Below are 26,141 nucleotides of genomic sequence, written 5' to 3'. Positions count from 1 at the left end.
GAAAAAGGAGCGGCCCGCCCCTCACCCGGTACTGCCCCTTTGCCGCACACCCAACCCGAGGGGGGACTGGTCTCTACATCCCATCACGTCCAGCCGGCTAGGGTATCGCCAGGCTCGGTGCCACACCGCCGCGGTAGACAGGCGCTCAGCGGGCAGCCGCTGGACAAAGGACCCCTCTCACTCGCAGCCCGCCCGCACGGGCGCCATGGCAGCGAACGGCACCGCCGCCAATGACCGGGACGCCGCGCAGGTAACGCGGGGCCGCCCCCTGCCCGCGCGGCGGGGCCCGACCGGATCGGGCCGGGCCGGCGGCCCAGGGTCCCCTCGCTGGCTGGGAGGGAGTGCCGGCGGCTTGACATGCGGCAGTGAGCCGGCACCGGCCTTACCGGTGTGCCCGGGCCCCGCCGTGGCACTTGGGCAGTGCTGAGGGTTCCGCGCTCTGCCCATCAGGCACAGTCGTAGTTGTTAGTTAGCAGAGAGCACAGAGGTGTTGTGAAACGTGCTACACTTCTCAAAGTGCTGCCGGCTGACAGTGTTTCTGCAGTTACAGGGCTTATGGCCCTTCTACTTGTGATAATTCTAGGGAGTTAAGTTTGGTTTAGTTTGGCCTTTCTCTCTGATTGTTTGGGTTTTTTCGTAGAATCACAGTATTGATTGTGTTGGAAGTGACCTTAAAGCTCATCCAGTTCCAACCCCCTGCCACGGGCAGGGACACCTTCCACTAGACCAGGTTGCTCCAACCCTCGTCCAGCCTGGCCTTGAACACTGCCAGGGATGGGGCAGCCACAGCTTCTCTGGGCAACCTGTAAATATATGAAATCTTGTCACAGAGATGAAAGAACCTCATCTTTATGTCTGTAACTGTCTGATAAGAGACAACAAGCTTAAGTTTCAGCAAGCAATGTTTACGTTAGGCGTTAGGAAAATATTTCTAACCTGGGGCAGCTATAAGCAGATTGCCTGTGGAGTTTGTGACTCAGGATGTTTTAAAGATGAGGTTAAAGTAGGGGCTTCCAAACCTTGTAAAACTTGCCCCAGGCTGCCATTTCCATCACTTCATCTTCCCAGGTGTTGTTCATCCAACACCAACTGGAAGCACTTTCCTGTGGCATGCAGCCCCCTGTAGCAACATTGATAACATGGAAGTGGTCCGTCTGTTCAGAAGGGCTGTGTTAAACAAAACCTCCGCTCCCTGTGATTCTAAGGGTCAGGGGATGATCTCCAGCTCCTCACAAAATCCCAGTTCCCTTTTGCTGAAGTCTTATGGTCTCACTTTAGACCATCAAGGATCAGTCTGTCTTCAGTGTTAGAGTCACTGTGGTGTTGGGGTGGGGAGAGAGAACAGGGACACCAGCACTTTTTTCTTAATATTTCAAGGAAAAGAATTCTACTGAGTCTCTAGCTACCTGTCTCCCGGTTTTTGCATGTACTATTTTTTTGCCTTTTTTTTTTTTTAATTTTTTGCCTGTGTTCTCTTTGTTCTGTGGTTGTTTACCCCCAGTAATGTGCCTTCCCCATGCTAAAGAAACATTTCTCTTGGAAATGGCCTTTCAAGAGCATGAATGACTAAGCTGAGCACGGGAGCAGCTAATCGCTTGTCATTAAAAAAAAAAAAAAATCCTATTAATGTTTCTAATTGCCGCAGTGAAAAAAAACCAAATTTATAAAAAAGGCAAACCGTAAATGATCTTTTTCATTTGGAGGATCTGTTTCATTTGGAGGTCTGTAGTTACTTTAAAAATTGACAGTCTGAGTCTTTTAAGCAGAGTAAGAATCCTCACTGCCCTGCTTTCCTATCTCTTCCTTACAATTATTCCTTTTTCTCGCTTAAAAAACTCCCTTTTGCATTATAGAATCTTTGTATGGTGCTGAAGGTGGTGTAGAAAATAAACTTTTTTAAAGGATCATGACATTATTTTTGCTATTTTGGTTTAGTTGATGCATTTCTATGCTAAAGACAGATTTTAAACAGAAATCTACCAGCTTATCAATGATACTTTTCTCAGTGTATGTACACTTATGTATACAGTGTAGCACAGATCTGGTTTACCACGTCAGACTTACCACTGCATGGCTATTCAGACAAACCTCATCATTATTTACTACCTGTCAGTATGAAATATCAACCATATGATTTCATCTGTGCAGCCTATGCTTACTTCTGACAAAAATCTATGATTTCTAAGCAATTTAGGAAAGGCAGGTGCATATTTCAGGCACTTTTTATTTACTGTAATATCTTAAAATATCCACACTGTAGTTCAGCTTTACACCTTTTGAAAATTAAGCCCAAAACCTTTACAAATTGTGTTCAACAGGTAGCCTCGGTCTAGCTTGATTTTTGTTATATTGAATACACACTCTATTGTGGGGTTTTGGGTCAGGAGGGTGGGTTTGCTTTGGTTTGTTCTTTTAAATCATATTAGGTACAGTAATTTGAATAAAATAGGAAAAAGCTCATTTTCCTTGAGCAACCACAGTCTTCCAGAATACAATAATATATTTTAAAAAAAGACTTGACTGCTGGAAGTAGATTCTAATTTTTCTCTGAATACTTCCAGTCAGTTTCTGTTTAGAGATTTACCAGCAAATTTCTTTTCAAAAGAAAAATGGGTTGAAAAATTAGTCACTTCTTTTAGTTCATGGAAATCTGTAGAGTTTTCATTGATACATAACAGCATGTAGAAGAAGGAAGTTCCTGAGTTGGAGATATGAAAAAAGAGATAATCAATGGGATCTGTACTTCAACTGGAAAATTAAATTTAAAATACTGCTAATTGAGATCTGACAAAGAGTAATCCTGTTGAGTTTCCTTGTGCTTTCACACATGTTCACTCTCAGACTTACTATAGCAATTACCCACTTTTAGTTATGGAAAGAAGTGGCATTTTTATCATCAGCAATTTTAAACATGAAATAGTAATATTTTTGTTTAGGTAGTTTATGGTTAATATCTACTGATCCTGGAAAAATACTGAAGATTGATTTATAATCCTGGAATTCTTCAGGGAAATAGTCAAAAATCCTTGATTATGTTTCTTTTCATATGTTTTTACTAAAGTAGCTTCTGATTTTGAACTTTTCAAAATTATTTTTGATGATTTATTAAAATGGTGAAGAGCGCTTGCGTTCCCCCATTAATATAATTTTTGCACTAAATGTCTAGATTCATCCAGCAGGGAAAATATGAAACAACTGTGGGAATGTTAGAATGTTTTTTATTTTTTTTTAAATGGCTGTGTACATTCAATAAATAATAGTAATATAAACCTATTTAGTGTAAGTTTATTCCATCAAAAGTAGAAGAGACATGATTTTTATTTGAAATAAAAAATACTGGTTGTAGTACCTAGGTTAGAAATAGTCAGCAACGTTATTTTGAATAAGAATTAAACAAGATACTGTGGGACTCAGTTTTGTGACAGGTGAATTAGGTACAGCTATTAATTCTGTATCAATAAATCAGAACAACAAAACAAGGACCCATAATTTACACATCACTGTGCTTGTTTTGTGTTTGTAAACATACAACACATGCATTAATGGCCATGGCAGGGGGTTGGAACTAACTGAGCTTTAAGGTCCCTTCCAGCTCAAACCATTCTGTGATTCTGTGAAGTTTGAAGTACAGAGCAGATGTAATGCATATAAGATACAAACCCAGCTGTATTACTGTGGTAATGGGGCGAAATTGTACCCCATCCCAGGGAGATAAATTGTCATAAATAAAATTACTGCTTTGTTTCTCTACTGTTTAATTACTTACTTCATGGGTTCAGGATCTTTGTGAAAGAACATATGATTTTTATCTTTACACTGGTAAATGGGGGGGTGACCTGGCTTTTTATTCTCTCAGATAATCTGAAAGAAATACTTCAAACAACATGCAAATGCATATATTCAAGCACACAGCATGAATTAAAGTAACTTCTGACAGTTTTCTTTGTGTATACTGGTTCTATTTCTTATGCGAATGAATCCAACATTAAAAATCTTTAATTTTCCAATGTAGCACTCACTTATCAAAGACCACTGCCTGTTAGGTACAGCTTTCTTAGTTTTATATGTTCAGTACAGAGTAATGTTGAGAATTTCCAATAAATAGTTTTGGCTTGTACTGTAAACCCATTCTGGTTTAGATGAACTATGTGATTGATCTGTGGCACTACAGATACTTTGGTTAATAGATATTTATTGATGTACTAAACAGTGGAATATGGAAAAAATTAAGAACTTTTTTTCCTTCTGAAAGAAATATTAATGCAATTTGCCTTCTGGCTAAACTGCATGTGAGGTAATCTCACGCTGTGAAAATGTAGTAATGTGAACTTCATCAAATAATTTACTCTTGTTGTCTGTGGTACTTTTGACTGCTATGTAAAAATGCAGAACAGAACGAATAAAGTCTGTTCTACTGAAATTTGTAAATCAAGCAAAATAAACCTGCAGAAAACTGATTCAGTTGAAAAAAAAGTTGTACTTTTCAAAATGGATAATGTTAGATGCTTTTTTTTCTATTTTTTTTTTTTTTTAAATAGCAATAGTCTTCGATTTAACCTTGCTGGGGTAAGACCTGTGGGCCACTGCACTTGAATAAATTTGAGATTAAATCTTTCCTGTGAAGGATAATCAGACATGAATTTTGGGCGGGGGGGGGGGGGGGTTTGTTCCTTTCAAGGTTTGAATGGCTCCTGCAAAGCATAAAGGGCATTGTACAAACACGCATTCATGTTGTAACTGAAGTTCATAAGCATAAATCAGACTGTCATACTATAGTATAAAAGTACTATCCCTTTAAACTTAATTTCAGCTTTGAAGTGCTGAGGTTTATGATGTTTCTGATGGGTTTTAATTTATTTCTTTATTTTTAGGAGAAGTTGCATCCAAGAAATCTTATCCCAGAGCTTTGTAGGCTGTTTTATGGTTTAGGCTGGGTAACAGGAACTGGTGGAGGAATTAGCTTGAAACATGGGTAAGTAAAGATAGAAGAAAAAGAATGGGATGGTTAGAGCAGAGTGGGGGTGGCTGTGTTTAGTAATTGGTGAGGGCATTTCAGTTGCATGAAAAATGTTTGAAAGTCAAGAGTGAGCGAGAAGGTAGAGGGGAAATGAACAGTATGCTAAATTTTACCATATAGAAGGGAGGTAGCTAGTCTGAATTAGTCATTGCAGTCCCTTCAATAGAGAATCTTCACAGGGTGACTTTTTTTCTGTCTTTTTGCTATCTTAGTTTAAGGTAGGTGAATTGTCTTTAAGGGAAAACACATTTCCTCTTTTTAATTTCATTGACTATGGAATTTAGGGTGGGTTACACCTGGCACACAGCTTTCAAATGCCCGCAGTTAGATGAGATGGATCCCACCGTAGACATTTTGCAGGCAGGACATTTCGTTTAAGGAGGAAATTACCATTCTACTGAGTTAATTTCTAAGGAGGTATTCTTAAAATATTACTAAAGCCTAACAGATAACAGCAAAATAATTTTTCGTGTGTATCCACTACTGAGGAGCACGAGTTTGCTTTTTCATTTGCTAGTCTCCCCGTGTTCATACTCTCCAGGCTTTCAGTGGAGACAGAGCTCCTCTCAGTGGCCACTGAAAAAGAAGTCCTCCTTCTTCAAAACACCTTGCACCGTGCTTGCAATTCTGTTCCCAGTCACAGGGTGTAGTGACACTCTAACTTGAAAGTGTCCGACCTCTAATTTCTCTGATGTAAACTTGTATGCAGACACATACAGCCATTGCTATTCAAATATATGAGAGAGATATATATGAAGGAAAGGCTCTAAATGCTAATATTTGTGCTATTCTAATGGCTTTGTGCAGGTCATTTCACTTCCCTGCTTGATTTTGCAAGCACAGCAACAGCAGTAGTAATGACACGAATGATGAGGGGTTTTTTCTTGTTTTTAAAGTTCTTTGTGGAAATATATTTCTATCACTAATTTCTCATCAGTAGCTAAATGTAGCCTATGTTCTTTGTAATTTAAGTGTGATTGATGTTGGTTGTGGCAAGACAAATGGTGTCAACAGAGAACACACTGACATAGTACAGTTTCCCCCAGCAGTTCTATAACTTGATTGCTCAGACTACACCAAAATACATAGTTGAGTTGGTACCGATACTGTACATGGTCTTGAAATCTATGTGGCTGTACTGTTCTATACCTACAATAACAGAAGTGGTTCAGAATTAATAGCTATAAAGCAGAGATCAGACTGGCTTAGAATTGTTGCATTGGAAATAGTGAAAGAATGATTGAAATTTGATTGAAGTTCTAACAACTGGTCTTCTCAGCTAATTCTAATCAGCATTACTCATTGTGTATCAACTACTCAGAATAAAAATGACAATTCGGACATGGGATAACATATTAAAACTGGATCTAGAATTGTGTGTCAGGTGTCCTGTATTTCAAAGGTATCATGTATTTCGAAAGCTATATTTCATCATCAGATTTTCCCTTAATGATTTAATTTCTATTTTTTTTAATTTCTAAAAAAAGAAAAAAACCAACATAATTTTAATTAAAAAACGCATGTCTTTCGTTAGTAACCAAATTACCATTTGATTTCTCAGTATGTTGAACTTTCATTAGTCTTGCTCATGCAAAGAAACTAAGACTGAATTAATGCAATGTTGGCAGTGTTAATTCATAAATGTTAATAACTATAAATATGATAAAGCCACATTTTTATGTGATTCTCAGCCATTTTACCACTGTGAAGAGTAAATCATCCTAAAGAGTTGTATTTTGTGAAGAGTTAGAGTCATAGAATCAATTGAATTGGAAAAGAACCTTGAGATCATCGAGTCCAGCCATAAACCTAACACTGCCAAGTCTACCACTAAACCATGTTCCTAAGCACCATGGCTACATGTCTTTTAAATACCCCCAGGGATGGTGACCACCAGTTCCGTGGGCAGCCTGTTCCTATGCTTGACAACCTTTTCATTGAAGAATTTTTTCCTAATAGCAATCTAAATCTCCCCTGGCACAACTTGAGGCCATTTCCTCTTGGTCTATCACTTCATACTTGGGAAAAGAGATTGACCCCCCCCTCACTACAGCCTCTTGTCAGGCAGTTGTAAAGACCGATAAGGTCTCCCTTCAGCTTCTTTTTCTCCGGGCTGAACAATCCCATTTACCTCAGCAGCTCCCCTCAGGAGACTTGTGCTCCAGATCCTTCACCAGCTTCATTGCTCTTCAAGTGCTCTTGTCCAGAAATATAAATATCTCATGTTCCTTAGGAAGTGTGTCTGTAACTTGACTAATTATTCACTAGATGTCTCTGTGCTCCTGAATTTAGTATGTTACTGTTGAAACCAAACAGCGATTACAATCAAGAGAGATAATGGGGGGGGGGGGGGAGTGAAGGGGGGGAAAGGGGAAAGTTGTTAATATTGAAAATATTTCAGATTACATCTTATAATCATCTTTAAATCAGTATTTTAAAGTCTTTGCAAGAACTGGTGCAAATGGAATTAAATTTCAGTCATTTAATTGCATTGAAATAGTGTTGTCTTTTTATCAATACAAGTAATATAAATGCATTAAAAACCTAAACTACACAGTTATAACAAAAATGTAAAGTATTTATGTTGTAGAATGCTACAGATAATATTGTTTATAGGTAGCCTGTGGATTTTTAAGTAATAGTTTTGTCACCTGTTTTGTCAGATCAGTATCTGCTTGTGATTTCTCTAGTTCCTTATTTATTCTGAATTCTGGAGATTTGAGTTTGGAATTATTGCAGGTGGAGGCTAGGTATGTGTAGGAAAAACAAAGCTGTGCTTCCTACGTGCATTTTGGATCTTGTTGAGTTGAAAGCAGTTTTGTAGTCCTGCAAGTTAAAGATTTTGTATGCCCTTGTATGATTTGGTTCTGTTTTGAAAACCATCTACATGTCAATCTGTAGAAGAAGCAAGGAAGTTATTACGGTATGAGGAGCCAGATTTACTGTTAACTTTTCAATGGATTGAGAGCTTCAATGCCCATGCAGTTGAACAACCCTGTCTTGATCATTTTTCCCTGTTTGTAACTCTTCATAGGAATGAAATCTACATCGCTCCTTCAGGAGTCCAAAAGGAAAGAATACAGGTATGTTCAACTGTATTTTTACCACAGAGTTCATCTTGAAATAGATGAAAGTACCTTTGTTCAGAGTTTCATTTTTCCTTATGTAAAGTTAGAAACTTATTATACTATTGACTGCCTTATCGAAACAACTGAGGGTTTCACCCAGCGCTCCACTAGCATAGCAAACCAACATGTGTTTCAGTGGCCAGTGTAGATTAGTCTTGATGATCTCTTTGCTTTAAATTAACACAGAAGACTGTGAGATTCGAACATCATTAAAGTCCATCTTTATTCTTTGTCAAGCTTGAAAAGCTTTCTAGCTGTGTGGCTGCAGTGTGAAGTTACCGTGGCACATACATAATTAAGCATTAACACCTCATCTCTATTTATTTTCATTTGAGCGATTACAAATCTTTGTCTTAATATACCCAGTAAATATATGGGCTCTGCACATGAAAAAGTGACCTTGTCTGTCTGCCTCCTGTCCAAAATAAAACCCCAAAGTAGAAGTGGAGGGGAGAATGGTAAATGATAACTATTATATGACAGTAGGAACTCCCCCAGAATAGAACAATATGTGAGAGGACTTTGTTGTTTTATAGGTCTGAGGGTAAATACAATGAGAAGTTAAAGGAATCTCTTCACTGATAGAAACTTGGAGCTTCGCAGCAGTCCTCAGTGGGGATGTTAGCAAGGAAGGCAGGTGAAGGCAAGTAAGATGATACGGCAGGACTGTGGTGGTCTGTTCTTTGCTAGCAGTAGCAGTGAATTCAGCACAGTGAGTAAGGAAATCTCTTGCAATTGTACTTACTGCTGATATTTAAAATAACATTAAAGAAGAAAGTTTTATTGCTGCCCTGAACAACTCTTTGTACTATTATGAGTAGGTGATTGAGGCAAAGGTAACATTCACGTACAGCTACTAAAAGCAAGATTTAGAAAATAGTTCATCAAGTTAAATATATTATGTATAGGTTTAAATCATGTCCTTTGTTGGTTCTTTAAGGGGGGAAGGAAAAGTACATCTACATTTCCTTTATCAGTTACTACTTTTCGTTTTGATCTGTTGTCTGTTATTTAGAAACAGGCTTTCTGAGAAAATTTTATTTTTACGAATATCTGCTTGGCAGCAGTCTGAATAAGAAGACCTAATATTAATTACCATTTAATGCTGTCAGTAAATAGTATTAGAAGCTAGAATAAATGTGGTGTGTTACAGCACTTTTACAAAGTTAAAATCACATTCTGTATTAAATATATAGTGTATATATATTTTATCTCCCTAGAAGGGATCATCACAGCTCAAAATGATTTCTTCTTTCATACAGCCAGAAGATATGTTTGTTTGTGACATGAATGAACAGGACATCAGTGGTCCTCCACCACACAAGAAACTGAAGAAGAGCCAGTGCACACCTCTTTTTATGAATGCTTACACTATGAGAGGTGCGTAGCAAGTGCTTTTAGTTCACTGTTGACTGAAACACTGTATCTACACATCCACAAAATTGATATTCATCATCTTCTTTATACAGAGAAGTTATAGTGAAATAAACATGAAACTGTAAAATAAATTTATTTGCAAAGGAATATGTACAGTAGAAGGTAATCCATGGTAACATCTTGTGAGTGTCATTTACATTTAAATCTTCTCATATAGCTGTACCTGTGATCATCTTTTTGGCACTAATTTTTAGTGCAGTATATTGGTAGGTTGGTCAAGGAGCTGGAGGATTTACAGCAGTTTTATACCAGTAGTTCTGCCAATTCAGCAACTATGGTTTTAGCTCCTTCTACACCACTTAGCTGGGATCAAAGGCTCTGAATTATGGACAGGTGAAAAAAATACAAAACTTCTTCTGCAAGTGGACAGTAATAGAGAGCTTTTGCTATTGGCTCAGATTTACTTCTGTTACTTTAGAAAGGACTTAGGGAGTCTTTTCTGACCTTCCCACACAAGAAGCTTACATGTGTGCCAGAGGAAAACTCATTTCGTATTTTTAGCAACATTGCAACTTTATAAGTAAATTTTAATTATTGTCTGCCTGTCTTTCCATCATTTCCATTCACTTCAAATATTTATCATTATCAAAATAATGATAAATACTTGAAATTAATCAAGTATGTGAAAAAATTTTGTTAATAGGTTTTAAAATTAATTCTAAAAATAAATTTTTATCTTCTTTTTCTGTTCTTAGGGGCAGGTGCAGTCATCCATACGCATTCCAAGGCTGCTGTTATGGCTACCCTTCTTTACCCAGGGAGTGAGTTCACTATTACCCATCAGGAGATGATAAAAGGAATCCAGAAGTGTACTTCAGGAGGCTATTACCGGTACTTCTCTATATTTAAGAAAAGAGGCATCCAGTTTGATCATGTGTTTTCAGAAATATAAGTAGATGACAAGTCATTTGAGTTATATGTGTTAGAAGCGTGTAATATGAAGTATTAGGAATAAGAAGTAAAAAGACATCTGGAATAAATTAGTCATTGGCTTTCTATAAGAAGGTCTCAAGCCTATGGCAGGAATCTGAGATATGATCTTGTAATGTCAAGGCTACGGCGGTCTGTTGAGCTACAGAAACAAACCAAGTAAAGAGCTGTGTCCTGACAGATATCTCAAGAACAAAGATGTGAACACATCTATACAGTGTTAAACTGAAACTGAAGCCAACCAACGTTAGGTTGGATTGATAATGCGCAAACTACATTTGGGTAGACTTCACGTATCACTGCCTCCGCTAGTGAAGAGTATGTTAAGAGAGTGAAGGATTTGAAATTTTACTTGACAGACTTTGAAAGAAAATTCAGAATAAACAGCTCATTAAAGGTAATGTTACTACTTTTCAAGGATGAGCTCTGAGGTAAGTGCAGAGTTATTCCAAATTATGTGTGATGGCTTGTTTTAAGGACTCCACCCACAGAGTGTTGAATTGAGATCCACAAACAACATTTATATAATATGTGACAATTAGATGAAAAATTGAAATGCTAAATTCTTTCCACTTTTTTATGTTAATTTTTGTAACTATCGATTGCTGTTTGGCAAGGGAGGAAACCATATGTCTGGCATGTGATTTTATAGGCGGGCACATTTTACTCAGTTTTGGTTGACTTACCAGCTATACGTTCTTGTCAGCATTAGCATTTGTATTTTTAATGTGGCAAAAGACACCCCTTGTAATGAACTGTCTAACAGCACTGGTTTTAAAAAACATCCACAACAATTTTCTTCTTTGGATGTGCATTTTGAATTCTCAAAAATTCCTAAATGGTAGTCAGGAAATCTTGAATTTATTAGGTTCCATATCTCTGAGTTGTCCTGTGTCATGCTGTTAATTTACCAGAAAAAAAAAAAAAACTAAAGAAATGAAGTTCCAGATTACATGGTTCCTAAGGACATATTTGTCTATGCTAGGCTGACTGCACTGTCTTGCCTCACACAAAGCTTCCCCTTGAATTCAGAAGAAATTCAATAGTACAGAATAGAATCTTTCAAAAAAAGGATTGACAATATATTGTTTCTAATTACATAAACCTTCTCTGGAAGCTAGCCAGGAAAATGCTACAGGTAGGATAATCAGAAGTATTTGTTAGCCTAAATGTGATCTCAGTGATGCGAGAATAGTTTTACCTTTGACTTCAGTAGAAAGACAATTAGATCTGAAGTAAATAGCTTTGAAAGTCTCAGACTGTCCCACAATATTGTATATGAAGGTTTGGCTAAATGTAGGCTGCTTATATTTCAATAAAACTAACGAGATACCAAGTATTTTAGTCATTCAGAGTCTCCATGGGGGTTTATAGATAATAGTTCTTGATAAAAAGCTTACGGTTAGGATTAATAATCGGTTACAGTATTTATACCTACTTCCAAACTCATATTTAAGTAGAAAGCAGAACCTAGGAAACCAATGTCTTCGCTCATTTGGCCTCTCTAGTAGCAAACACTCCAAATCCAATTTTAATGATCAGAATATGTAAAAGTCCAAGTAAACCTACAAGACCCACTTAGTTTTCTCCATTCACTGTTTGTATAGACTTCCTGAAGAAAGCATCAGCATTGAAAATTGTAAGAGATGAAACTTCTTAGTTTTCTGAATATCTGATTTGAAGTACAAGCTTTATTATTTTTACCATTGCTTCCTTTGTGTTTTGTAAAGTAACTACTACTAGCATCAACTCATAAAATATCTTGTGATCTCAATGATAAATCTGAACTTGAGCTAGGGACTTATTAAAACTATTTAAACAAGTTTCTGCCAGTGTTAATTAAGGTTCAAGCAATGCCAAATATCATAGTCCTCCTTCAGAAGAAACTCTTAAGCAAGTTCCACTGAGTAACATGCATCATCTTGTCTTTGGAGCTAGGGTTCTCAGGCTCTCTTAAGATCACATGTAGCCCACCAATGACTCCATCACAGAGAATTTATTTTTCATGTGTTGACTCTACTTTCTATTTATATGCCTTAGCAGGACAATCTTATTTCCAGGGGCTTTTTGGACTACCTAAATTATTTTTTTTCTGCTCTCAAGCAAACAGTTTCATTTCCTTCTTCATGATGTGATTCTTTTAAATAATTTAATCTGAGATAAAACTTGCAGGTGATGCCAGTACAGAATGAAGTGTTGAAAAAGTTGTAAAGGGACTGAACTACAAAGTGATATATCTGAATAGCTACATCTAATACATTAAAGTGTTATTTTCTTTTTGTGCCTCAAGTATAGCTTAGGTATTGCCAGAATAGCATAGGTTTGGGAGTGAGAGATGTTCCTGAGAGTTCGTAGGTTACAGCATGACTCACAAGAGAAGAGCATAAAGTCACTAGTGCTGAGAATTTGTTAACATCTTTACACAGGCAGAGAATTTGTTTCTTAGGGAAAAGCTTCATGCATCCAGACATGGCATTTTAAATACATGATCATTATTTTTTCTTTTAGATACGATGATACACTAGTGGTTCCCATTATTGAGAACACACCAGAGGAGAAGGATCTCAAGGAAAGAATGGCACGTGCACTGGAAAAATACCCAGACTCTTGTGCTGTATTGGTCAGACGTCATGGAGTTTATGTATGGGGAGGAACATGGGAAAAAGCCAAAACAATGTGAGTACAATTCAGGAATATGGTATCTTTTGCCATTATACCTCAAAATCTTAATAATGACCTTAATGTCATGGGTATTTCCAACCCATGGACAATGATTCAGAACATTAAGCTCTGGCCTCGCTGAATGTATAGAGAGCTTTTGGGAATGGGTTCCTTCATGATACTACCACTTGGTTTTCCTTTCACATCAGTGCTGACTGATAGGTTGCCAACATTTTCCTTTGATATGGACAAGTCCTTCCTCATATGATACCTGCAGGCAATCTCTGCTTTTATATGACACCTGCTAATACTGTTTGGGTAGTCTTCCCTAGTCCCATTTTTTGAATTTACTTCCTCATTTGCTGATGGAAATGCAGCAAATCAGGATCATGTAGCAAAAATGCTGGGCACTTCACATATAGCAGTAATGGAAATAAATTATATTGGGGCTGTGCATTCAGACTTTTACACTGGTGGTGTAAAGCTCAAGGAAGAAAATCACTACTTTTTGAAAAACATGGTAAGACTTGGGCCTTACTTTGCATTTCACTTCTATTTTCCTTTTAATTCTAGGTGTGAGTGTTACGATTACTTGTTTGATATCGCAGTGCAGATGAAGCAGCATGGGCTAGATCCTTCAAAACATCCAACAGGAGAAAACGGAATCTTGTAAATGACCACAACGTTTATATTCAGGTGTGAATTTATCTACAGAAATTATCTGTTTGGAGGGAGAGACTACACATGACACCATTACTTCAGCCTGCTTTCCCACTTAGGAACCTTCAGTATTGCACACCTCCCCCACTCTGCTCCATTACTGCTGCAATTGCATTTGTGCCTGAAATAATGCTTATTTATCCCAAATGCATCAAAAAGATATGTATTAATAGTTAAATATGTGCTGTGTGTATTTTAGCATCTATGTACTGCTTGGAGTGCGGTTGCTTTTTAAAACATATTTGTATCACGCATTCCTATGGAGACAAGCTGAGAGAGCTGGGCTTGTTCAGCTGGAGAAGAGAAAGCTCCGGGGAGACCTTAGAGCAGCTTCCAGTGCCTGAAGGGGCCGACAAGAAATCTGGAGAGGGGCTTTTGACAAGGACATGTAGTGACAGGACAAGGGGGAATGGCTTTAACCTGACAGAGGGGAGATTTAGATGAGATATTAGGAAGCAGTTCTTCCCTGTGAGGGTGGTGAGGCGCTGGCACAGGTTGACCAAAGAAGCTGTGGCTGCGCCATCCCTAGCAGTGTTCAAGGCCAGGTTGGACAGGGCTTGGAGCAACCTGGTCTAGTGGAAGGTGTCCCTGCCCTTGACCTCCCCCATGGCAGGTGGTTGGAACTGGATGATCTTTAAGGTCCCTTCCAGCTGAAACTGTTCTGTGATTCTGTGAATTTTGAAGTACTGATCAGGTGTAATGCATACAGATTATGTATCAGGCAGTTCTCTATATGAAGGATCCCTGAAATAATTCTCACATAAGCAATATACCACTTGGTATGGCAAAACATAGCAGTAACATAACATTTCAAAGTCTTGGATGCTTCTTCCTGAAAATCTAGGCAAGTTTCAAGATACCAGTGCTGAGATTATAAAGGAGTTGCTAGGCCAAAGCGGTGGTCTAATTAAACAGGATAGGCCACTTGTTGCACAGTTGGCCCATCAGATAATCCTCTCCACCCACCATGGTTGCATCAGAAGAGATGAAAAATGGCTGCTCAGGCAATGTGAGCCCAGAACAGACAGGTACCTGGATCATGAGTATGTATGCTCGCACTACAGGAGGAAGTAGTGGGACAGGAGTCTCGCTGTCAAGTGAGTCTCTGCATGAACAGGTATTTGGAGTGCTGCCACTGCATACAGTGATGAAGACATGCTGGTTACCACACCTGCAACAGAGCTACCTCTTGGCCCACGAGAACCAGTCTAAAATTGCTCCTCAGCCCCTGCAATTGAATAGATTGGGCTAATATAGTGGCACTAATATTCCTTTGCCTATTTCTTATGACCCAGTGTCTAGTTTTGGAGTATATTGACTTTTATCTTGTTTCTCCTACAGAGGTTTGTTACATGATGATGGGAGTTCCAGATATGACCTCGTGCTGTTAAAACCAGAAGTGGGTGCTGTTATTCTCGGCTGATTGACAGATGTTAGCAGTCAGTTCTGATTGTAAACACATCCAAGAAGAAAAGGAGAGTTAAAACAAGCAAACAAACAAACAAAGCTGAACAATCATTGCTATTTATCCTGGCAAATGCTACAGTGGAAGGAATAAAAATTCAGATGCAAAAAAAGATTTTGAAAAAAGACTGAGAATTAATGGGACATTGTGTTGGCATGCTCTAGAAATTCATATTTCAACAACCTGCATTTGTTGATCCTGCTCTACTGCTACAACACTGAACTTGTTCTAAGTCTCCATTTCTGAAAGTTATAGTAGCCTTCATTCTTGATAAGAAAGTGAGGACAACCCCTTAATTAGAAGTTGAAAGCGTTGTTTGAACTGGTGATTTGTTGCCATATTAATAGGAGCTTTTTTTAAAATTAAGCCTGTATCTTATATATTTTTAGATTCTTGTAATTGTCATTATAATGAGTAGGAAACATAATTTTATAGCGTGAATTTGGAAATTGTTACTGACTGACTGCTCTGAGTCTTGTCTGGATTTTAGCTCTTTAGGTTCATTCCCTTTCAGTAAGATTTTGTTTATTACAACTTTAAAACAGCTTTTTTATGACCTATGATTAGCCAGCCTAAGATAGATTTAATCAAACTGCTCATTAAAATACAGTCTCACAAATTTATGTGTCTTAGTGTCTTCTTTCAAAACCTCCTGGGCTGGAGACTTGCCCCCAGTGGCATCAGTCTAAGCCTTGATTGCCCAGCTTTCTGATTGAGTACTGAGACTCTAGTCCCAAGTGTGAAGTTAGACAGCAAAGGTCCCTTCTAATGCAAACCATTCTGTTATTCTACAATACATTTTGTCATTACTAGACACTTGTTTGTCAGTGGCAATTTTCCACATCTTGTGAGTGGATGTGAACAATAGTAAGAACCTGGATGAAAAATGTTATTTTTTTACATCAGAGAGTGACTTTGGATAGGCTGCATACTCCTGTGCTCCACTTAAGCACAAAATGCATCTCTAAGTATTTTCAAGACTTCAGAGGTGCAACTGCCATGAAGGGAAAGCAGTTTGTATTTCCCTCAGCTTTTCTTTCCTATGGGCATGCTAAAAACAATACTTCTTGATGTGATGGTCCACTTTGTCTTGAAATCTAGTTGCCGTCTATTGATTGTGACCTATAATTCTTCATTTAAACTGCTATATTTCTGTAAAAAGTAAATTCCCCTGGCATTCTGATGATGCTGCCAGAATAGGATGTAATTGTGTCATTCCATATTACTGATATTTTGTAAGGATAAAGATGATTTTACACTTGGTGGTGCTTTATTCTGCATGTGCAATGGCAAATTACAAAGCAATACTCAGAAGGAAAGGTATTTTTTGCTAGATATATTCCTCTGCAGTCATGTTGATTACAAATATTCACTTCCTCATCCAACTACAATTTGCCAGTCTGTAGGCTTTCTAAAATCTGTGTGAAATACCAAATTTCTGTAGTAATTGGTAAATTCTTTCATATAGGATTCCAGGATGCTCAGAGTCCCATTCAGTGGAATGGAAATGAGCTAAATAATACACTCTTCACACATCTGGTTGCGTGTGAACTCTCAACAAAGAAATCGATGCCTTCACAGCTTTGGTGGCTTCAATAAACTTGTGGAATGATTAGTGCTTCCCAAAGTGTTCAGAAGGCCCTTACAGTTTAGCTCCAATTATGTAGAACAAAAATATGAAAATTTCTCATAGGATTTAAAGCTTCTAAACTCATGACATTTTTAATACTAGACCGTTTTCTGGTGTGAATTGTAGGCTAATAAGCCAGGTAGGTACTTTTATACATTTGCAACAAAGACTTTATCTCCTTTGAAGCCGATTATCTGGGTTTAGTATCACCAAATAGGCTTAGGTAAAAATGACATAATTCCCATTTCAAGTAGGTCATCCAAAAAATTAAATAAGTTCCAATATTTCCCAATAAAAGTAATTTCCTAGTGAACATCTTGCTTTCCAAGAAGGAAACAAAACTGCAGAATACAGCATCGTGAAACATTAAGAGAGAGAGCTCTAACTTACAGTAAGCATAGAGCATTACTGTAATGCTCTATATAAGCATAGGTCCTCTAGTGAATGCTGTAATGCCTGAACAACTGACATTGTTTCTTTTAACTCTGAAATCATAATTTAAAAACTAACATTTAAAAAAGCCCACTGACTAGTAGAACAATACAAATAAACCAGTAACCTTCCTCTAAATTCATTTTTGGCAAATATGTCTTACAATTTTTTTGCCGTTTCACAGAAGATGGCAAATTGGCAAAAAAACCCCACCAAACCCTGGAGCATTTTATATGGCTGTATCAAGGAACAGAAGAAAATACATAGTTTGATATTCACGCTTCTTAACTTTAAAATTGTTTTAAAAACTGAGTTGATACAAGTTACTGTATTCCTACTGAAGGGGATAATCAGCCATGTACTCTACAAATTCATAAGCAATAAAGAAATTAGGAGAATGTTTTGGTTTTGAAGCCACTGTACTACCCAAGGGTTCACTGCATAGACCAGATGGTAAATAAAATCTCACAATTCTCTGGATGACATCATCAGCACAGGAACCTGTTTCTGCTAAATCTGAATGCTAGCGGTTCAGCATGCTGCGTCCACCAGTGCAGGATTATTTTGGAGGTGAAACTGCTAGTGAAACCTCAGCAGTTGCCTGTTTCTTAGGATTTTAATCTATTGAAAACAAAATCAATTCCAAATAGCAAATTTTTCTTTTTTTCTATGTGTCTTCAGACTTAATCTGGCATTCACTAGATTCTGCTAGAGCAGTCAGAAAAAATTAGCGCCCAATACCAGAAATGGACTGAGTGTGTTTGACCAGATGGGATTTAATGGGGAATCATGGAAATTCATATTGCCTAAATAGCATTTGCAAACACCCACTCTTGATGTACTTACTTACATATAAGTGTTGGGGTTTTTTACCCTAAGATACTGTGCTATTGTACTAGCGAGTTTCTCCCATCTGTGACAGATAAAATTACAGAGTTTAATCTCCAGAAACCAGATCAACAAGAATTTATTTAAATAGTTAAGCATAAATTCTTGCTCCTTAATGAGCCTCAGATTAACTCTGAATTCTCTAATGGTAATTTCTGGTAATTACAAACAGAATACACTGGATATAGAAGAAAGAATAGGTCTTACATTTAAAGCACAGAGCTGGAAGTCTAGATATTGTGGCCCATTCAAGTGTTTCCTTAAGGTCATGCCTTGAACAGTTCACTTTGATGGGAGTTTCAAAAGAGCTTGAATGAATCAGGTACTACCCTAAATCCCATTGGAAAGTTAGGTGCTTAATTTCATTAGGTTCCCCTGTAACTCTGAGGATTTAGCTGTCTGTGTTGAATCAGGGATAAAGAAAGAAAAGGGGGTTGGGGGGGGGCACCTCAAGTACTAGCTGCCAATTTATCACTAGTGTATCCAAGACGGGCATCAAATGCTTAACTGGTATTTTTTGTCCTAAAAAGAAATATGACCTCTTATACTAGAAACCCTTAGTTTAAGAAAAATATAATTTAACCTGGCAGAGATTTACAAAAACGAGAAATAAGAAAACAAGCTTTCCTGCTTATTCAGAGATCTACATGAATATTATGACAAGTAGCACAATGCAATTTTTGTGACTTCAATTCCACCCCTCCTAAAGGATATCAGCCGTCTGCCTTTCCAAGCATCTGATTCCCATTCCTAAGTTCCTGTTATCCAGACAAAGCAGGTTACCCTCCCAGTTCCCTTTCTTGTGCAGTTCTTGAAAACAGCACTGCAATAAATCAGAGTACATCTCTGTCCATGAATGAGGATGCAGACTACCTGGGCTCAGGAGGTTGCTGTGCATTTAATACTAATGATCACATTTCTCTTGTCTTTATGCTTTGTCTCATTTCCATGTCTTACGCAGTTTTAATCCGGCTTTTCTGTAAGGTTTTTCTCCCTCCCCTATTTTCCTTATGAAACAAAATGGAAACTTAATACCATTTGTATGCTGGTTGAACTTTCAAACCCAGGAATATTTCTGTGTTAGGAAAATTCTCTCTTTCGTGATTCATCTGCTACATCCCTGACATATCCGAGCATGTCCTGTTGTTTGCATGTTTGCAAAATTTTGGCACTTCAAGGGTTAATGTGCCTTTTGTACCTCAGACAGACTAGGATTTTGCAAGCAAATGTCTGTTGGTTGCAAGAGCCTGTGAGCAAGTATGAGACTAATTTCCTGTTAAAGAGTCGCTACATTAAAAGGATATTTGCATAATCATAGACTAAGATAATGCAGGGAAAACCCCAGAGATCATTCTGATGCCAGGATTAAGCCAAGCCCAACATGTAATTTATTTGAATGCATGAAAGTTACTTCTTATCGTTCACTTCTATCTCAAGTCCCCAAGCGCTTTGGTTGGCAGCAGCAGACTCTAACTCCTCCTGGCTAATTCATTATCCTCAACAACTTTTAAAAGGGTTATTTTAAGTTTAACTTAACAGTCCTTGCAACTTAACTCTTGCAATAAAAAAATTATTCTTTTTATGACCTGTGTCATGTGTTCAAAATCAAGCTAGCACATCTTCTTGGGTCATCATTTTATTTAATGCCCTTGCCTTCAGGTTACGATAACTTCTGAAATAGCACATGCACCACAAAAACAAGGGTTTGGGATGACACCTATGAAAAACATAGCCAAAACCAATGGAATTTCATAACGCAGGTAGGTTTTTCAACCTGTACGTAAATAAAGGAGTGTCCATACAGGAGTTTAGCAGAAGGGCTAAAGAGAAAGTACATTAGAAATTAAAAACCAAGGCACTTCAATGTTTCTGAACACATTAATGCTCAGTCAGGGCTGGAAGTCCCTGTCCCTGATTTGCATTTTAAATCCAGTTGCACGCTTTAGATTTTTGTTTGGAGAATCCCATTGCCAAAGTACAGAATTTGTCACACTTGTTACCTGATACTTCCTCCATGTAAACCTGCTTAGAGGCTGGGGTGCTGTAGAGGTATCTGAAAAGTTATTTATTTGTTACTCAACTTAGATAAGTAAGTTATTTGAACCTGGAAGTCCAGTTGCCAGAAAAAAAACCCAAAAAAACAAACAAAAAACACCGACTACCAAACCAAAAAACCTCAAGGCTACTGTCATGCTTGCTTGCCATGGTTAAAGCAAATGAGGATACAAAGAGATGTGTAGGAGTAGGAAGAGGGCAGCTGCTGTTTCTGAAAAGCAATAGAGGGAGGAGAACCTGTTCAATAACATTTCAGTGACAGATCAGTCTATCATGCCTCAAGCCATAGCCCAAGAGGAGAATAATGTTTCAAGCGAGGGAAGGGAAAACATTATGATAACAAATTATTTAATTGTAGTAAAGGCAATAAGAATATAATTAAGGTCTCAGACACCTAAATAAAACAACATTTAGTAGCAATGGTAGCAACATTGGTAGATGAGCACAGTTAAATGAGTAGGATGATGACCACTGTCTACTGCAATTCGTGCACTAATAAAACACTTTTGTTGTACTAGAAAATAGTACCGTGTTTTACTATACTGTAACTATGGTTAAAACAGCAGAGTCCTAGTAGTCTGAATAGTTAGTCCAATATTATTAATAAAAAAGTCCTATATGAACGTACATTAAGGTGTATTGTCCTGTCTGAAATTTCTAGTCCTCGATGAGGAAGACTCCTATACTTGAAAGGGGAGGTCTGGACATTTTAAGTAGTTAATACGACACAGATTCCTTCCAAATTTTAGAAATGCTAAAAATAAAATTACCACATACTGAAAAAGAGGAACTAATTCTAATTAGACCAGAAGAGAACAATGACCAAACAAGTAGTAAATACTCAATAACTTAGTGTAACCCGAAACTCACATTGCACAAAATCAATTACCAAATACAGTGAAATGACAATACATTGCAACCTGTTCCCATAGGGAGACAAAGGATGTGACATAGTCATCCAAGCTATATTTAAGTTTAATGTCTCTCCATAATAGAGTTTAAGTCTACCTTGATAAAGGTTTCCAGGCTTCAACACTGAGAGTGAAATTGTGGCATTATGCCATAAACCAGCATTACACAAGTCATGAGCTTTCCCTAGTCATGCTTCTCTGTATGTGAAAATCCATGCAGAAATCTCTATGAAGAAATTTACCAGAAGGCTTAACCTCTGGGGAAAAAAAAAAAAAAATCCCAAAACTGCTTTGCTTACATCCTGTACTATTAATGATAGGCCATTCACAGCTTCACTTCCACAAATCCTCCAAAGCTCTGCAAATCTCTGCAACGCTCCTACTTGCCTTACCTATCTTTATAGGTCTCTGATCCTCACACCATCTTCAAAATTGATCCTAACAAACAACACAGGGGATAGTTTTACAAAGATTTTTCCATGAAAAAAGTGTCCACACATGAGAAATGCTTCAGGATGAAAGAAGGAAAAAAAATACTAATATGCAGTAAGAAGTTTCCATAATGAGCACAAGGAATGAGCACAGGATTCCTGAACAGAGAAATATGGAGCAGATGAACAAGAAGAATAAAGCTGAAAACCACAAGGAATAGGTGTTAAAATCCCTGAAAATTCAAAGTAATATGGCAGGGAATGTAACATAAAAATTATCTTGCACATGGAAAAAAAAAATAAAATAAAATACAAATTAGAGAAATGCAGCCATGAAGAGCTCAGGAGAAGTGTCATGAAGTTGACAAAGTTAGATAACTAAGTGGGCAGACTTAGCCTTGTGCTACAGGTGTCAGCTAGGTCAGAAGAAGATTTCCAGTTACAGGATCATCACACAAAAAGCTGTAAGACATAGATGCAAATTCAGTGTGCTCAGAAGCTGATAGAGAGATCAAGAACTTTATGGTCCATGCTAGTAACATCAACTTAGTTACAGTGGTAATTATCCTCTCTTTAAAAAAAAATACTAATAATTGTTTTGGGATATTTTTCATTTGCGTATTTTGTTTAAATCTTTAAGCTACTATTTTGAATTACAATTGACATTTTTCTGTAGGGTTTGGGGTTTTTTTCAGAGAATGTTTTCATCCTGCTTCATCCTGAAGTATCAGTCCAGTGGAAACAACAGAGCTCAAATTCTGCAAATAAGAGAATAAGCTTGTTTTCAAATAAATAAAAGACAGAGAGCTGAAGTGCAGCAGGGATCACTGAAATGCTGTTAGTCAGGAGACGTTGAAGTCAAGATAGTCTCACAAGTTGTGTGTTCACACTTCGTCAGTTGTGCACTGAAATTGCACTTTTTAATATTACTAACGTCTATAGAGGAAATTCTCACTGTCTTCGATTCAGTAGGAAGACTAAATTGTCAAAAAGGTTATGATCAGGCCAAAGATCACTTCACCAGGATGGAGTATAACGTAGCAACTGAATCCTTCCTTGCAGAACTCTTGCAAGCTTTCCATCAGGGGCTGAGAATAAGACAATGATTTCAGGAGCAGAGGGTATAACATTTCTTAAGGATTTGTAGATGTCCTTGGGAATTAGCTTCTATAACCCAAACAGTCTCTTGGGACTATCGAAACTATCCTCTTTGATCATTTCAGCTTCAAGTGAGCACAACAGCAGTTTAAAATCACAACACCCTCTCCCAAACTATGACTTCCATGCTTGAGTTCTTAGAGGATAAAGGTGGGATTTCCCAGCTGGGTAAAAATTAGGTCCTGTTCAGAGAAGTAATATCAGGTCTTTGACTCATCTATGATCAACCTAAGCTCTGTAAAGGTATTGGTCTTCCTTAAGCATCTTTCAAGGACTTAGAGCTTGAAAGTGCTATAGAAAAAGAGAAGGTAGGTTTCTGATATTGTAATGGACTTCCTCGTAAAAACTTTTGTATTCAAAGGTATAAGAATATTTGCATATTTAAAATACAAGCTGTATGTGAAGTAGGATAAGCAATCAGTAGCAAACATGAGCAACACTAGGTCTTTAATCTTAAAGCGATATCTGGGTGTTAGGTCGAACACAGCAGAAAGCAGCCTCCTCCTATTTGAGAAATCTCAGCCTAGAATCCATTCCTAAAGATGGATGCCTAAGCACTGTCTTTGAAAAAAAGCAGTTACCCAGGGATTATCAATTCATTAGAGGAGGAAGTACCAAGCTCCTTCAGATTGTACCCAAGCTGTTAATGGTCTCATTCAGAATGATGAAAAACTGGTACCTTTTCATAAGGAGGAGGTGTAACCAGGTTTTGCCCACCTCCATGAAGAGAGCTAAAACTTCAGTTATTCTAAATTTGGAAGAAGTACTCTCATTCCTTCTTACTGAAGATGCTGTGAATAGTTTCACTGGCTCAGAAGGAGATAGTGGGCAACTATGAAACCTCAAGCAACTAACAGATCATTTACGTGGGGAAGGGGAGCCCTGAATTCTAATCTGTGTTTAATTTATAGATACTTGAATCTGTGTTCCTATCTTTTTTTTAGCTTGAACTAGAGAAAGATGAGTCAGCAGAAGGAAGTTAAAGTACTGTCAATCAGCAAAGCTTTCGTCATTGGAGATACGAGGACTCTCCAGCAGAAGAAGGAATTAAAGTGCATTGGAGATTTTTGAGTAAGTGTCATTTAGATAACAAGGGATTTAAAAAGTCACTTTGTCGTGGGAAATATTTTATTCACAGCCTGACCCAAATGTGCTCACATCCTGCAAAGATTATCAAGACTCTGGTTCTTGAAAGGGCTTAAGTTTGGTGCAGGTGCTTGGCTACTCAAGGCTTTTGGTGACTGTGGACAATTCTAGGGGAAATTTAGATAACAAGGAGAAAACCTATGGACTAGACACCTCTAATAAATATTTAAGAGGCTGAGAATAGTTGTCAATGCTTGAAATGGGGATTTGAATAGGAACTTTAGAACAAATCTAGAGAAATGAGAAATTGCAGCTTCCAGGCCTCCCTTTTAACAAAAACTTTCACTTTCCATGTTTCTTATAATCTTCTTTTGGTCCCGAAATGGATGACAGATGTTTTTACCAGTCATTCATCTCAGCAAATTTTTTATTTTTCAAATTAGTAACCTTTAATAATCACACCCCTGTAATTTGCATTGATAATCCTTTTCCCTAGAAGAGTGGGTGTTGCTGCAGGAACATGTCCAAAGGTTGCTCTCCAACCAGTTACTACTGAAAAAAGCACCATGCCAGTAGCTATTATGACTCAATAATAGATTCAAATCTCTTGTTATGCGTTAATAGAGGAGAACAACTCCCTTAGAATTTTCATTAATAATGAAGCACCTTAGTGAAATACATACAAAACAATGGCTGCTGTGAACTTCTAATAGATACTGTTTCTGCAAGGTCTCTATTACATTAGCACTCAAAACACTGCATCCCAATTTTCCAGACACCCAGGAAAAACAGTAACGGGCCCAATTCAAATGCTGACATGCATACAAATGAGTAAATGGGATTTCAAGACAAGACAGTAACACAAATATATCATGTCTTTGTAAATATGGTATTGTTACTGCATTAAATTCTGCATTGTTCTGACCAGAAAGTGGTTAAGCTCAACTGAAATAACAGCAGAAAAAGCCCCTCTGAGTGTGTCAAATCAGAGAAAGAGAGTTTGTTGTACTGTGTAACAGCATCATTGTAACTGGTGGAGCTGTCTAGCCTAAAGAAGTGACTTAGCACTGATAAGCTTTTATCTTGGAATAGGAGTATTCATGTTAGGTCTTGAATAAACAATCTCTTATTCATGCCCTATTTTATTTTGTTGTCGATCCTTATGTAGATCAACCATGGTTCTTTCTGTCCACATGCAGGCATGGATGCTAAAATCCATTGGGAAAACCTATTGATTCAAAACCGTTTTCAGAAAATTGATCAAAAAATAGTTCTTTCTTTAATGTTTAGAAAGCCTGAAGTTCAACTTTCTCTTTTTTCAACCAACTATTCTCTTCCATGTTAAAAAATTAGAATCTAATTATTAGGTGCATTGATTATTTAATTTCCACCCCCATTAAGAGAAGCTGATTCTGTCTTGTTCTCAGAATTTGAAGTTTAGGTTTGGAGAGTTGGAGGTAGTAATAATTCGAAGAAACAGGACAGTAGTCCTTTTGCTTAGAAAATGAGATAGAACATATGTTTCACCATGTAATTCAAATAATCTTCCCTTACCCAAATCATTTGCCACAGATAAGGACAACAAAACCAAAGTGACTATTTCATCTTCATTTATACATGTCAATCATGTACCTTTTTTCTTCCTCCTTTTCTCCCAGTTGTGCATCTTTCCCTATTGCCCTGCAGCAGAACATGGGTGGAATTCAATGAAGACACTTACTCTATTTTCCCCCATTTATTTTTGAATAAGCTATGAATACTGTTGTCAGTAATGTTTATGGAGGCAGTAGGAGTAACCTTTTCTTGCTGCATTAGCTTGGGATGTTATGTGCAAGCATTTTTCCACAATGTCATTTTGTTTGCACACCAGTAGATTGATTAATCTACATGATTACTGTAAAATGGCTAGCACTGAAAATGTTATCTTAAGTTAAAGAAGCAAGTTACTGCCATTGCTGATAGTCACTGAGTAGTTACCACCAAGTAATTAATTTTCGTGGGCTTTTTTTTCCACAATAACTGTGCAATTAACTTGAGTGCATAGTGTTATTTCAAGATAGGTGTACTGTTCAACTTACTTGAGTTATGCAATACAGGTGTTCTGCAGCTGATGAAACATCCTGTAACCTGAGATCATTGCCACTGATTTGGGTGGAAAGATATCCACTCAGCAAAGTGGCCAAGGGTGAGTA

General features: G+C 37.6%; 1 protein-coding gene and 1 long non-coding RNA gene across 4 annotated transcripts; one reads left to right on the top strand and one right to left on the bottom strand.

Annotated features, from left to right (window-relative positions):
• The first annotated feature begins 16 nt into the window (after positions 1-16).
• APIP (APAF1 interacting protein) lies at positions 17-16,620 on the top strand. 3 transcript variants are annotated; one of them, XM_030481823.2, is made up of 9 exons: positions 180-250; positions 4,872-4,972; positions 8,052-8,100; positions 8,682-8,857; positions 9,408-9,525; positions 10,278-10,413; positions 13,021-13,188; positions 13,747-13,869; positions 15,235-16,620. In XM_030481823.2, exons 4-8 carry the CDS (start codon positions 8,798-8,800, stop codon positions 13,844-13,846), a joined length of 582 nt encoding a protein of 193 aa, XP_030337683.1. In that variant the 5' UTR covers positions 180-250; positions 4,872-4,972; positions 8,052-8,100; positions 8,682-8,797; the 3' UTR covers positions 13,847-13,869; positions 15,235-16,620. The 3 variants fall into 3 exon arrangements, with proteins under 3 accessions (XP_030337682.1, XP_030337683.1, XP_030337684.1); XM_030481822.1 differs by lacking the exon at positions 8,682-8,857 and having other exon boundaries at positions 17-250; XM_030481824.1 differs by lacking the exon at positions 4,872-4,972 and having other exon boundaries at positions 199-250.
• Positions 6,380-26,104, bottom strand: LOC115606251. The gene is made up of 3 exons (XR_003990864.1): positions 26,093-26,104; positions 16,418-16,421; positions 6,380-6,462 (listed from the first exon to the last, which is right to left on the bottom strand). It is a non-coding gene; the product is annotated as an uncharacterized LOC115606251 (long non-coding RNA).
• Positions 26,105-26,141: the final 37 nt, after the last annotated feature.

This window comes from Strigops habroptila, chromosome 4 (assembly GCF_004027225.2).
Source record: "Strigops habroptila isolate Jane chromosome 4, bStrHab1.2.pri, whole genome shotgun sequence".
NCBI classification, from domain to species: domain Eukaryota; kingdom Metazoa; phylum Chordata; class Aves; order Psittaciformes; family Psittacidae; genus Strigops; species Strigops habroptila.
Note: the sequence above shows the minus strand (reverse complement) of the source record. Positions and strands in the feature narration are given on the sequence as shown.

Coding starts and splice junctions, on each gene's coding strand:
- APIP (XM_030481822.1), top strand. CDS start 206: ATGGCAGCGAACGGCACCGCCGCCAATGACCGGGACGCCGCGCAG. Junction 4,973..8,051: donor GGAATTAGCTTGAAACATGG/GTAAGTAAAGAT, acceptor AACTCTTCATAG/GAATGAAATCTACATCGCTC. Junction 10,414..13,020: donor ACTTCAGGAGGCTATTACCG/GTACTTCTCTAT, acceptor TTTTTCTTTTAG/ATACGATGATACACTAGTGG.